This window comes from Symphalangus syndactylus, chromosome 16, assembly GCF_028878055.3.
Source record: "Symphalangus syndactylus isolate Jambi chromosome 16, NHGRI_mSymSyn1-v2.1_pri, whole genome shotgun sequence".
Lineage (NCBI taxonomy): Eukaryota > Metazoa > Chordata > Mammalia > Primates > Hylobatidae > Symphalangus > Symphalangus syndactylus.
In genome coordinates, this window is record NC_072438.2 from 10,677,583 (window position 1) to 10,691,665 (window position 14,083).

Here is a 14,083-nt window from a genome sequence, read left to right on the forward strand (position 1 = left end):
AGCCCGACCAGCACCACGCCTGGTGGAGGCCCACCTCCGCCTTGTGTGGGGAACCCCGCAGGAAGTCTGGGCCTGTGACCCCCGAGGGCCTCAGTGCCATCTGCACAGTGGGTACTCTCAGCCTGGGAGGCTGCCCAGTGGGGCTGCTGACATTTGTGTCCCTTCACTGCCACAGGGCCTCAAGCAGACAGTGCCCGGCTTGCTTGGGAAGGGCAGTTCTGTCTCGGAGAGCCCCAGCTTGCATTTCTGAGGCCTGAGGCCAGGTCGTCTTTGGATCAACGAAAAAGAAAAGCCCTTTGCGGAGCCTCATGCTCGGCCCAGCCCTGCCACACGCACCCCCACCAGTAGGTGTGTCCAGCAGGGCCACCGTTCGCCTAGTGGGGCTCGGCCCAGCCCTGCCACACGCACCCCCACCAGTAGGCGTGTCCAGCAGGGCCACCGTTCGCCTAGTGGGGCTCGGCCCAGCCCTGCCACACGCACCCCCACCAGTAGGTGTGTCCAGCAGGGCCACCGTTCGCCTAGTGGGGCACGGTCCAGCCTGCAGGCAGGAAAGTAGCTTGCGGATGGCGCCACCCCCCAACTGCTGGCCTTGGCCGCCTTCCAGCCTGGGAGGTCCATGGGTACCCTAGGAGTGGCCTCTGGGCCCAGCCCCGGCTCCCCATCTCTGGGCTGCAGGGGTCTGGGGGGGTGTGGGGCGGTGGGGGTGAGCTCTGTGTCGCCTTCACCCCACGGGGGCCAGCATGCCCACCCTCCCCAGCCTGTTGCTCAGGGAACCCTACCCGCCGAGCATCCTCTCAGGCTTGCTGGTGCCAGGGTACGGCCGTGGGCAAGCCGACCCGGCCCCCCTGTCAGGACGAGACCAAGAGCCCCTCCTGGGGGCCTCGGGTAAGAGGGGCTCTGGTCAGTGCCAGACGTCTCCTGAAGTGCTTGAATTTTGTTTGCAGAATGGCAGGACCCTGAGTTGATGAGAGACGTGGAAGCAGCTACAGGGCAGGATCTTGGCTCATCCAGGTACAGCGGGAAAGGCAGGGGGAAGAAGAGGAGGTACCCCAGCCTCACCAACCTGAAGGCTCAGGCCAACACCACCCGCGCTCGCATCGGGAGAAAAGTCTTCGCCAAGTAAGAGTGGCTGCTGGGTCACCTCCCACCGCGTGGCCCCCCGTGTGAGGGTGTTCGAGGGAGGCCATCTGAGCTCCAAGATATTCCAGGGACTTGGGGCCTCCAGGGGCTCCCCTGCTTTGAGTTCCCCTGGGGGACCACCTGGCCTTTCCCCGGGGAGGGGCAGTGCCAGCCAGCAGGGGCAGCAGGCAGGGTCTGATCAGGAATGCCCCTGAGCATTCCCCAGGATAAGAGGCGCTCGACCGCCAGGCACCGCCATCCTCGCTGAGTGGGGGAGCCATGCCAGGACACAGGCCTCGGCTGGTGCAGAGTGAGCCCCCTCATCTCTCCCTTGCCTGGCTGTGCCCCCAGGTCAGTGCCTGCGTATTTCTGCAGCAGTGACTTCAGGGAGGGCGGTGACTGCAAAGGCGGGCAGAACGGGGGTCCACGTGTCAGTCCCAGCAGAGCCCAGCCCCAGCGTGGCTGCTCTGAGCACTGGCTCTGGGAGGCTGGCCTGGTGTCTCTGCAGCCCAGCGTGGGCCTGTGTGACTGGTGAGGCCTCAGCAGGACCAGAGTGCGAAGCCCACCAGCCCGGCGTCCCTGTGTGCGGTCTGTCAGCTGGGGCACCAGCCACTCGCACGGCCTTGTGTTTCTGTCTTCACATTGCTTTGTTCTCGCCCAAGAATATCCAGAATGCTTGTTTAGAAGCCACCTGAGGCTGTTGACTCCCTCCCAAATCAGTGCCAAGTCCCTGCTGGTGCAGGTTTGTCTGGTAGCACCAGTGAGGTGACTCCCACCCGTCACTGTCCCGGAAACCCTCCCTTGGACACACCTGGAAGGTGCTAAGTGCACCGGGCGGAGGAGGCCCCTCCTGGCCAGCATGACCGTGCACCGGCCTGAGCGGGCTCGGACAGGAGGCGCCTTCACAGCACTCAGACCAAGCTTCCCCCGGGCTTGTGGGTGGCGCATCCACAGCCTTGCTTGGTGGGGCAGGGGCGCCGGTGGGGGCTGTGGAGAGGCTGCCTGGGACCCCTGGCGCAGGGCTGGACCCGTCACGTCTGCCGGCCACCCAAGGCACCCCGGCCCCCGGTAGCCCCAGGTGAGGCTGTTTTCCCATGGATCAGCCAGGGGCAGAGGCCAGCCTTGGTGCTGAGGCCCAGGAGGAGGAAGGGCCAATGGGCCCGTGCCACGCCTCTTCCCTGTGTCTCATGGGGACAGTGAAGCCCATGACAGGAGCTGGCTCTTCACAGCAGCTGTGTGGCCCAGACCCCTCCCTACAGAAAGGATCTGGGGTGACCACAGGCGAAACCCTGCCTCGAGGGGCCCCCATAGCAGTGCCTGGCAGCCCCACAGGGGCCGCAGCTGAGCGGCAGCTTCACCACATGGTGGCCTCAGGCCCTGCCGGCTCCACACCCTCGTTCGTCACAGCACCTGAGCTGCTCAGCACAGCACATCTCATCCTGCTCCCCGGAATGCCTGCCCGGCCCACGCCCTCCCTGCTGCAGCCCTCCAGGTTTCTAGCCCTGGCTGTGGAGCCATGTGTGCAGCAGCGGGCAGGGCCATCCTGATGCCTCCTGGCTGCATCTCCTGCAAGGCCACTCCCCAGGAGGCCAAGGGGGAGGCTGTGCCCTCATCCTGGAGCGCGGGAGGCCACGGGAGAAGTGCCAAGGTGGGGCTGGGGCCACCTTCACCGCACAGAACCACCCGCCACAGACCCAGGTTCTGGGACCTGGGGTGGCCCTTTCTAAGCCTGCCTCTGTCTCTGGACAGGGCCAAGGGGCCCGTCGCCCATCTGTCTCTGAAGGTGGCACCCACAGGCAATCTGTCAGTGTCCGAGGGCAGCAGTTGCCCCAGGACCAGTGCCTAACCTTGGCGATGGCACCACTTGGAGCCCAGGCCCCTGGTGGAAGCCTCCCAGGTCACATCTTGCCTTGTTTCCCCACAGGGCAGCTGTGCGGAGGGTAGTGGCAGCCATGAACCGGATGGACCAGAAGAAGCATGAGAAGTTTTCAAACCAGTTTAACTACGCACTGAACTAGAGAGCCCAGTGCACTGGCCATCAGCGCTTTCTCCCTCTGCCAGTGTCTCAGGACAGCAGAGTGGGCGTGGGTCTGGGCAGTAACCATGCTTTTTCTGTTACTGTGTTTGATGTAAAGAAATGGTGCATTGAAATGCTCTGAAGGTATGGCCGCTCTGCTGCTACAGGGTTCAGCATCGTCTGGTGATGGGTCTGGCCTCTCAGAAGAGGCCCTCGGGCCTGGAGATGTGAACACCGGCAGCAGCCCTGTTCCAGAGGGCATCTGTGAGTCCTCATGAGGCCAGTGCATGTCGTGGTGTGGGGTTCAGCACGGACGGAATGTGGGTGCAGCTCAGCCTTCAGAGCGTGCATTCCCCAGCCAGGAGGTGACCACGCAAAGGAACTCTGGGAAACCCACTTTTGTGCAAATGCTGTTTTTAACACAGACACAAAGGCTAGTGAACCGTTCAGTTACCGCTTTCTGTTTCTGGATGTGCCTTTTCATACATGTGGCCTCTTGTGCCTGGCTTCTTGCTTCTTGCACTTGGCATTCTGTTTTCAAGGTTTATCCATGCAGTTCCCCTCCAATGTATAAAACAAAGGAGGTGAAAACCTGTCCATGCAGAGGCTTGTGCACACATGTTCACAGCAGCATTGAAGAAGGATACTGAACATCTTCTCGTGCGCTTACTGGCCATTTGTGTATCTTCTTTGGAGAGGAGTCTATTCAAATCTCTTGCTTGTTTTTAATTGAATTATTTGTCTTGAGTTGTAACAGTTTTTTTTTTTTTTTTCTTTTAGAGATGGGCTTTTGCTCTTACCCAGGCTGAGTGCAGTGGCACAATCATAGCTCACTGCAGCCTCAAACTCCTGGGCTCAAGCAGTCCTCCCACGTCAGCCTCCCAAGTAGCTGGGACTACAGGCACACGCCACAACGCTTGGCTAATTTTTTAAATTGTTTGTAGAGATGAGGTCTCACTGTGTTGCCCACAGTGATCTCGAACTCCTAGCCTCAAGCGATCCTCCTGTTTTGGTCTCCCAAAGTGTTGGGATTACAGGCATGAGCCAGCACTCCTGGCCAGGAGTTTATATGTATATTGTGAAAACTAGATCCTCATGTGATTTGCAAAAACTTTTTTTTTTTTTTTTTTTTTTTGAGATGGAGTCTTGCTCTGTTGCCAGGCTGGAGGGCAGTGGCGTGATCTCGGCTCACTGCAACATCCACCTCCTGGGTTCAAGCGATTCTCCTGCGTCAGCCTCCCGAGTAGCTGGGACTACAGGCGTGCACCACCGTGCCCGGCTAATTTTTGTATTTTTAGTAGAGATTGGGTTTCACTGTGTTGGCCGGGATGGTCTTGATCTCCTGACCTCGTGATCCGCCTGCCTCGGCCTCCCGAAGTGCTGGGATTAAGGTATGAGCCACCGCGCCCGGCCAATTTGCAAAAACTTTCTTCCGTACTGTTGTTTCACTTTCTGGACGGTGTCCTCTGAAGCACAGAAGTTAATTTTGATGAAGTCCAGCAATTTATCTGCTTTTTTCTTTTGTTGCTTATGCTTTTGCTGTCACATCTCAGAAGCCATCACCTAATCCAAGATGAGAGAGATTTACACCTAGTTTCTAATAAGCATTTTATAATTTCAGCTCTTACGTGTAGATCTGTGATCTGTTGTGAATTAAGTTTTGTGTGTGGTGTAAGAGCCCACGTTCTTTTGCATGTAGATAATCCAGTTGTCCCCGCACCGTTTGTTGAAAACGTTATTTTTCCCCATTGAATTATCTTCACACCGTTATTGATAATCAATTGACCAAAAATGTACAGGCTTATTTGTGGGCACTTGACTCTATTCCACTGACTTGTTTAACCTTATGCCAGTACCACAGTGCCTTCATCAGTGTTGCTTTGTTTTACTTTGTGATAAGTTTTACTTTGTTCTGTTTCAAGGCTGTTCTGACTATTCTGCATTCGCTGCATTTCCAAATGAATTTTAGGATCCGCTCATCAGTTTCTTAAAAAAAAAAAAAAAGCAGCTGAGATTTTGATAGGAATTACATTAAATCTAGAGATTGGGATGTATACAATCTCAATATTAAATCTCCTGAGTCATGAGCTTCTGATTATCTTTCCGTTTATTTGGGTCTTTTTAAATTTATTTCAACAGTATTTTGTAGTTTTCAGTATATAAGTCTTTCACTTATTTTGTTAAATTTACTCATATTTTGTTATTTTTGATTTATAACCAAAAGGATTATAAATGCAATTATAAATTATTAAAAGATTATAAAAGCAATTACAAATGTAATTGTTTTCTGAATTTCATTTTGGGGCTGATCATTGCTAATATGTGGAAGTACAACTGACTTTTGTGTATTGATCTTGTGTCCTGCATTCCTTGCTGAACTTGTTTATTCATTCTAATTAGTTGTGTGTTCCCTAAGATTTTCCATACACAAAATCTTGTCATCTGCAAACAGCTTCCTTTCTAATCTGGATTTCTTTTATTTCTCTTACCTAATTGCTCTGGCTAGTACCTCCAGGACAATGTTGAATAGATGTGAGAACAGACATCCTCGTCTTACTCTTGACCTTAGCGGGAAGCTTTCAGTCTCTCGCCATCGAGTGTGATGCTAACAATGCAGTTTTGTGTAGATGCTCTCTATCAGGTTGAAAAAGTTACCTTCTCCTCCCAGTTTGTTGCGTGTTTTTGTCATAAAGTATTGAATTTTGTCAGATGCTTTTTCTCCATCTGTTGAGATGATAGTATGATTCTCGTCCTTTATTGTAGTGATACAGTGTATTACATTGTTTCTCATATGTTGAACTGACCTTGCATTCATGGAGTAAATTGTGCTTGTTCATGGTGTATAATCCGTTTTCTATGCTGCTGGATTTGGTTTGCTAGGATTTTGCATCTGTATTCATGAGGGATATTGGTCTGTAGTCTTTTTGTGGTGTCTTTGTCTGGCTTTAGTCACATCACTACTGACCTCATAGATGGAGGTGGGAAGTGTTCCTTCCCCTCCTATTTTTTGGAAGACTTTGTGAAAGATTGTTAATTATTTAAACATTTGGTGGAATTTACCAGTGAAGGCTGAGCTTTTCTGTGTGGGATTTTTTTCCCTAATTCAGTATCTTCCTTTGTTATAGATCTGTTTAGTTCCAGTAGTTTGCATCTTTCCAGGAGTTTGTCCCTTTCTAGGTTCTTTGTTGCAATCTGTTCATATCTAATTGTTCATAGCATTAAAAAAATTTTTTTTAACTGGCAAGGTCTCACTCTGTTGCCCAGGCTGGAGTGCAGTGGTGCAATCGTAGCTCACTCCAACCTCAGACTCATGGGCCCAAGTGATCCTCCCACCTCAGCCTCCCCAGTAGGAAGGACCACAGGCATGCACCACCATGTTCAGCTAATTTTCTATCTTTGGTTTTGTTTTGTTTGAGACAGAGTCTTGCTCTGTCACCCAGGCTGAAGTACAGTAGCACAATCATGGCTCACTATAGCTTTGACCCTCCCAGACTCAAGAAATCTTCCCATCTCAGCTTCCTGAGTAGCTAAGACTACAGGGGCATGGCACTATGACTGGCTAATTTTTTAAAAGCTTATTTTTGGTAGAGATGGGGTCTCACTATGTTGCCCAGGCTGGTCTCAAACTCCTGGCCTCAAGAAATTTTCCCGTCTTAGCCTAGCAAAGTGCTGGGATTACAGGCATGAGCCACCACACCCAGCCCTAATTTTCTTTAAAATTTTTTTGTAGAGACAGGATCTTGCTGTGTTGCCCAGGCTGATCTTTGTCAAACTCCTGGCTTCAAGTGACCCTCCCACCTTGACCTCTCAAAGTGCTGGGATTGTGGATGTTAGCCAATGCTCCCAGCCTACCCATAGTATTTTCTGGTTTTAGTAATTTGATTCTTCTTTTACTCCCCTCAGTCTAGCTAAAGAGTTATCAATTTTGTTGATCTATTTAAAGAAACAACTTCTGGTTCTGTTGATTATTCCCTATGATTTTCCATTCTTTATTTTGTCATTTTCCACTGTAATCTTTATTATTTCCTTTGGGTTGCTTTGGGTTTTATTTTCTCTTCTTTATTTCTTAAGATGGAAAATTAGCTTCCTGATTTGAAATCTTTCTTTTAATACGGACATTTCTGGCTGTAAGTTTCACCTCAGCGCTGATTTATTCATCCCTGAAGTTTTGGCTTATTGTGTTTCCCCTTTTTTTAATCTAAAAGTATATTCTGATTTCTTTGGTGATTTCTTCTTTTATCTCTTGGTTATTTAAGAGTTTGTTGTTTAATTTCCACATATATGTGAATTTCCCAAGTTTCCTTCTGTTATTGACTTCTTTTCTTATTTTTGAGAGACAGGACCTCACTTTGTCTCCCAGGCTGGAGTGCAGTGCTGTGATCACAGCTCACTGCAGCCTCCACCTCCCACCTCAGCCTCCCGAGTAGCTGAGACTACAGGCATGAGCCACCAAGCCCGGCTAAATTTTTTAAAATTTTGCTGTAGAGACAGGGTCCGAATGTGTTGCCCACGCTGTGTTGGAACTCCTGGGCTCAAGTGATCCTGCCGCTTTCACCTCCCAAAGTGCTGGGATTACAGGCGTGAGCTACCGTGCCTGGCCTGTTACTGATTTCTTATTTCACTCCATTATGGCTAAAGAACATAGATTGTATGATTTCCCATCTTTTATATGTATTGAGAGTTATGTTATTGGCATACCGTATTTTCTGTCCCAGAGTGTTGAAGAATATCTATCCTGCTCTTGTTGGGTGGAGTGTTGTATAAATGCCTGTTGGGTCTGATTGGTTTGTAGTGTTGTATAGATGCGTGTTGGGTCAGATTGGTTTGTAGTGTTGTATAGATACGTGTTGGGTCTGATTGGTTTGTAGTGTTGTATAGATGCCTGTTGGGTCAGAGGTTGGTTTGTAGTGTTGTATAGATGCCTGTTGGGTCAGATTGGTTTGTAGTGTTGTATAGATGCGTGTTGGGTCTGATTGGTTTGTAGTCTGATTGTTTACATCTTCTCTTCCCTTATTGATCTTCTGCCTAGTTATATTGATATTGAATGTGAGGTATTGAATCCTTCAGTTTTGTCAGCTTTTGTTTCATAAATTTTGAAGCTCTGTTAAGTGCATCTGTGTTTCTATTTCTTTCTGATGAACAGACCCTTTTATCATTATGACATGTCCTTCTTTGTCTCTAGTGAAAAAAATGTTGTCTTTAAGTCCCATTTGTATGTTATTAGTATAGCCACTCAGGTCTTTTTCGATTATTGTTTGCATGGTATCTTTTTTCACCCTTTAACTTACATTGTATCTCTGAATCTAAAGTGTGTTTCTTGTAAACAGCATATAGTGGGATCGTGTTTCTCATCTGTGCTGCTGGTCTCTGCTGTGAATCTAAAGTGTGTTTCTTGTAGACAACATATAGTAGGATCGTGTTTTTCATCTGTCCTGCTGGTCTCTGCTCTTTGAGAGGGATGTTTAATCCATTTACATTCAGTGTGATTACTGAGAAAGTTGGATTTGTATCTGCCATTTCTAACTTTGTTTTCTATATTGTCTTTTTTGTCTTTCTTCCTTTATTTCTCCATTACTTTTTTGTGTTAAATGGACATTTAATTCTCTTGTAACATTGTAATTTCCTTGTCTATTTTACTGGGTTTTTTTAAAAGTAATTTTCTTAGCAGCTGCTCTGAGTATTACAGTAACAACGTAAAACCAATCAAGTGTTCAGATGAACTTAATAATGTACAAAAACCTTCACTTCGAGTAGCTTTGTTTCCTCTCAGCTTCTTAGTGCTGTATTTGTCATATAAATGCTACCTTTTAGATTGTAAGTCTGTCCACAGTCTCGTAATTATTGCTTTATGCAGTTGTCTTTTAAATCACGTAGAAGAAAAGATGTACAAACAAATGAGTATCTGCTGTCTCTGTTGCTGGCTTTGCAGTTGTCTTTTTTGGTGCTCTTTGTGTGGATTTGAGTGTGGTGTCTTGGACTTCAGCCTCAAGTATTTCTTGTAGGACAGATCTTCTAGCAATGAATTCTCTTTGTTTTTGTTTATCTGAGAATGTTGTAATTTCTCCTTCTCTTCTGAAGAATAATTGTGCTGGATATGGCTGACTTGGTTGGCCCTCTTTTTCTTTCAGTCCTCGATAGATGTCATTCCACCGCCTCTGGCCTCCGTAGTTTCTGTGGCAGGAGCACCACACCGTGTCTCAGTCTCTTTAGCTTCTGACTGTTTGACTGTGGTGTGCCTAATTGTGGATCTCTCTGTGTGTCCTACCTGCAGTTCTTTGAGCTTCTTGGATATAGAGGTTAATATTTTTTGTAGTCTGATTGTTTACATCTTCTCTTCCCTTATTGATCTTCTGCCTAGTTATATTGATATTGAATGTGGGGTATTGAATCCTTCAGTTCTGTCAGCTTCCTGTTCAGCCAGTGACTGGACAGAGAACCCCTTTAAGTGCTTTGCACCGGTAACTGTCATGGTTCTGCTGACATACAGTTGATGCGTGGTGAATGTGCCTTCAGTGCTCCATCGCGGTTCTGCAAATTTAGGAAATTTTAGGTTGTCATTTCTTGAAATATTTTATGTCCCTGTTCTCTTCTCCCCCTTGGACTCCAGCTACGTGTGTTGCTATGGAGCTGGGCACAGCCTTGGAGGCCTCCTTGACTTTCCTTTATTCCGGAAGTTTTTCTTCTTCTCAGAATGGATCATCTCAATCGACCTATCTTCAAGGTCACAGATGCTTTTGCCAAACAAAACCTGATGTCAAGCTGCTCTAGTGAATTTTTCATTTCAGTTATTGTTCTTTTCTACTTCAAACTTCCATTTGGCTCTCTTCTATAATTTCTGTATCTTTACCCATATTCTTTATTTAGTGAAACATTCTCATACTTTAATTCTGTAGACACAGTTTCCTTTAGTTATTTGAACATATTTATGGAAGCTGATTTAAAGTACTTGTCTAAGCTGGGCGTGGTGGTGTGCACCTGTAATCCCAGCTACTTGGGAGGCAGAGGCAGGAGAATTGCTTGAACCTGGGAGGCGGAGGTTGCAGTGAGCCGAGATCGAGCCATTGCACTCCAGCCTGGGCCACAGAGCAAGACTCTGTCTCAAAACTAGATAGATAGATAGATAGATAGATAGATAGATAGATAGATAGATAGATAGACAGACAGACGACTTGTCTACTAAGTTCAACATCAGGGCTTATTCAGGGGAAGTCCCTGTTGGTGGCCTTTTTTCCCATGTCTGAGCCAAGGGAATAACATACTCTTTCTTCGTGGTCTCATATATATGTATTTTTTAAAGACTGGACACTTTAATAATGTGCTGTGCAACTCTGGAAATCAGATACCCTCTCCACGAGTTTGTTGTTCTGTTGCTGTTACCTTTTGTTTAGTGTGTGTTCTGGACTAATTTGAAGTGTCCACCTCATCAGCTTCATGTTCAGCCAGTGACTGGACAGAGGACCCCTTTAAGTGCTTTGCACCAGTAACTCTCACAGTTCTGCCGACACACAGTTCATGTGTGGTGTGTGTGCCTTCAGTGCCCCATCGCGGTTCCGCTGACACACAGTTGATGCGTGGTGTGTGTGCCTTCAGCACTCCATCGCGGTTCCACCGACACGCAGTTGATGCGTGGTGTGTGTGCCTTCAGCACCCCATCGCGGTTCCACTGACACGCAGTTGATGCGTGGTGTGTGTGCCTTCAGCGCCCCATCGCGGTTCCGCTGACATGCAGTTCATGTGTGGTCAGCGCTCCAGCAGGCAGCTGCCAACTGTGCCTTTGCCTTCACTTCTTACTTGCACACAGCCGCAAAGCCAGCCGGAGGTGAGGGCCAGGGCAGCTCAGGTTCCTCTCGGGCACACACACAGCTCTGTGCCTGTGTGGGCACAGCCTTCCATGCCTCCAGGGGTGTGGCATAGCTTCTCGGCGGCCACTGTGGGCATCTCGTTCCTCAGATCTTCTTTCATGAGTTATGTAGTTGAATTATCAATCTTTCTTGGCTTCTAAGTTTTGTGTTCTAGTTAGAATGCTCTTCCCCACTCAAAGATTATATTTGAAATGTTACCCATGATTTCTTCTAGTACCTTTATGGGTTTCATTTTCATATTGAAATCATTGATCTACTTCTAGTTTTTGATACAAAATGCACGCCAGGAAACCCAGTTTTTAAATTTCAAGTAGCTGTCCAGATGTCCCTGCACCTCTTATGCATGAGCCCTCGCTTTGTGCCGATTTGGAGTGCCCGCCTGCTCACACACGTGCCCATGTGGAATGCCCGCCTGCTCACACACTTGACGATTTGGAGTGCCCGCCTGCTCACACGTGCCGACGTGGAGTGCCCGCCTGCTCACACGTGCCCATGTGAAGTGCCCGCCTGCTCACACACGTGCCCATGTGGATATGCCCGCCTGCTCACACACTTGACGATTTGGAGTGCCCGCCTGCTCACACGTGCCCATGTGGAGTGCCCGCCTGCTCACGCGCCCATGTGGAGCGCCCGCCTGCTCACACGTGCCCATGTGGAGTGCCCGCCTGCTCACACGCCCATGTGGAGCGCCCGCCTGCTCACACGTGCCCATGTGGAGTGCCCGCCTGCTCACACGCCCACGTGGAGTGCCCGCCTGCTCACACGCCCACGTGGAGTGCCTGCCTGCTCACACGCCCTTGTGGAGCGCCCGCCTGCTCACACGTGCCCATGTGGAGTGCCCGCCTGCTCACACGCCCATGTGGAGTGCCCGCCTGCTCACACGCCCACGTGAAGTGCCCGCCTGCTCACACGCCCACGTGGAGTGCCCGCCTGCTCACACGTGCCTATGTGGAGTGCCCGCCTGCTCACACGCCCATGTGAACCGCCCGCCTGCTCACACGTGCCCATGTGGAGCACCCGCCTGCTCACACGCCCATGTGGAGCGCCCGCCTGCTCACACGTGCCCACGTGGAGTGCCCGCCTGCTCACACGCCCACGTGGAGTGCCCGCCTGCTCACACGCCCACATGGAGTGCCCGCCTGCTCACACGCCCTTGTGGAGCGCCCGCCTGCTCACACGTGCCCATGTGGAGTGCCCGCCTGCTCACACGCCCATGTGGAGTGCCCGCCTGCTCACACGCCCACGTGGAGTGCCCGCCTGCTCACACGTGCCCATGTGGAGTGCCCGCCTGCTCACACGCCCACGTGAAGTGCCCGCCTGCTCACACGCCCACGTGGAGTGCCCGCCTGCTCACACGCCCATGTGGAGTGCCCGCCTGCTCACACGTGCCCATGTGGAGTGCCCGCCTGCTCACACGCCCATGTGGAGTGCCCGCCTGCTCACACGTGCCCATGTGGAGTGCCCGCCTGCTCACACGCCCACGTGGAGTGCCCGCCTGCTCACACGTGCCCATTTGGAGCGCCCGCCTGCTCACACGAAGCCCTGGCATGGTGGCTCTGTAGGTGTCCTGTCCTGCTGGCCGAGTCAGATGCTGTTACTGTACATTCTACTCATGGTGGCTTTTTAATACGTTTTTATGTCAAGGACCCCTTTTATATTTCTCTCCACCTCGAGATAAAGTGGGAATATTAGGGATGAGATGGAAGAGGAGAGGGTGTTTTTGTAAAATTGAATTCAGGACTGATTTGTTAGCCTGGTGCTTTTTATATCAGACCTTGTAATGAATTTTCATGAATGCTGATTAAAAGACAAACCTGTGACTCTGTGTTTGTGACCAAGTGAGGGGCCCTGTGGGGTGGGGGTGCTGGGCTGGCCCTTATGGCTGGTGGGGTGAGGGGGTGGGGCCTGTGCCCCTGGGAGCAGCTCCAGCACTGCGGGCTCAGGGCACTGTCAGTGACTTGGCACTAAGGGGGTGCTGGGGGTAGGCCCTCCTTTTCTCAGATCCCCTCAGCAAACCGCTTCCACCCACACTTGCCACAAAGTGGTTTGGGTGCCCGTGAGCCAGGCAGACGGAGGGGGTGGAGGAGCCTGGGGCGGTCTGGCCTGCAGATGCGTTTAGAGCCGGAGGGCAGGGCTGTGCCCGGTTCCTGCAGGAACCACCATGGGAGCAGGTTGCCCCCTCCCCAGGGAGGGAAGGGGCCAGCGAGGATTCAGGCCAGGGAGAAGGCTGGGCCTGGGCAGCCCAGGAAGGGCTGGGGTTCCTGAGGACCCTGAGAGTGGTCCCACAGCTCAGGAAGAACCTGCAGACTCCCTTTGCCTACCCTGCCTGCCAGAGGGACCCCCAGCAGTTCCTGGGGCCTCCCAGGAGCTCCCTGCAACACCCTTGCCCCCAGCCCTGCACACCTGGGGTTGACTGAACCTGAGACGCTGAGGAGCAGCACAGAGGCCAGGGGTCAGCAGCTCGCCCGTCCCTCCCCTGCGTCTCTGCACTGACACAGGCCGGTAGCCCAGGCAACCGGGCTTTAAAAACAGGACCATCCCCAGAGGCTTCAGGCCCAGAGGGGACAGGGCAGGCACTGTGGCAGCCTCACATTGCAGGCGGGTCACTGCAGCTGGGGGGGCCTTGGCAGGTGCACACTGTGAGTCCCAGTGAGGATGGGAAGGGAGCTCCATTGGTCCGGCATCCACAAGGAAGGGCAGAGCCAGTGGAGGCTGCAGAGAGGGCCCAGGGTGCACAGCTAAACAGGGTGAACCTGGGTGGTGAAGACAGAGGAGCTGGGGTCTGGAAATAGCGTTGCAGACAGAGCATGGCCGTCAGACACAGGCACGGCCGCCAGACAGAGCACGGCCGCCAGACAGAGCATGGCCGGCAGACACAGGCACGGCCGCCAGACAGAGCATGGCCGGCAGACACAGGCACGGCGGCTTTGGCGAGCAGAGAGAGATTCTGGAGGCAGGGTGCCCATCAGGGCAGGTGTCCTGGGTGTGGTGGGTAGGGTTGGCAGGAGCAGATCCTCAGTGCCAGGCCAAGGGTTCAGGGCTCCCTCCCAGGGATGCAGGGGCTACTGGTAGGGCTCACAGTGGG

At 51.4% G+C, this 14,083-nt stretch overlaps 2 protein-coding genes across 6 annotated transcripts in view; both read left to right on the plus strand.

Moving 5' to 3' along the window:
- Window positions 1–5,416, plus strand: part of UVSSA (UV stimulated scaffold protein A) — a 42,400-nt gene extending 36,984 nt beyond the window's left edge. For all 5 annotated transcript variants that reach the window (XM_063619364.1, XM_063619363.1, XM_055245647.2 and 2 more), the window contains 2 exons: window positions 945–1,119; window positions 3,044–5,416. In XM_063619364.1, coding sequence (XP_063475434.1) covers window positions 945–1,119; window positions 3,044–3,137 — 269 coding nt within the window. In that variant the 3' untranslated portion in view covers window positions 3,138–5,416. The remainder of the gene's footprint in view (window positions 1–944; window positions 1,120–3,043) is intronic.
- Window positions 3,283–12,818, plus strand: LOC129464432 (putative protein CRIPAK). Its single transcript, XM_063619323.1, is given in 7 exon segments — window positions 3,283–3,400; window positions 9,554–9,594; window positions 10,837–10,955; window positions 11,893–12,208; window positions 12,210–12,297; window positions 12,300–12,413; window positions 12,416–12,818. Coding segments are annotated over 7 exon segments (1,071 nt in total). The 3' UTR covers window positions 12,691–12,818.
- Window positions 12,819–14,083: the final 1,265 nt, after the last annotated feature.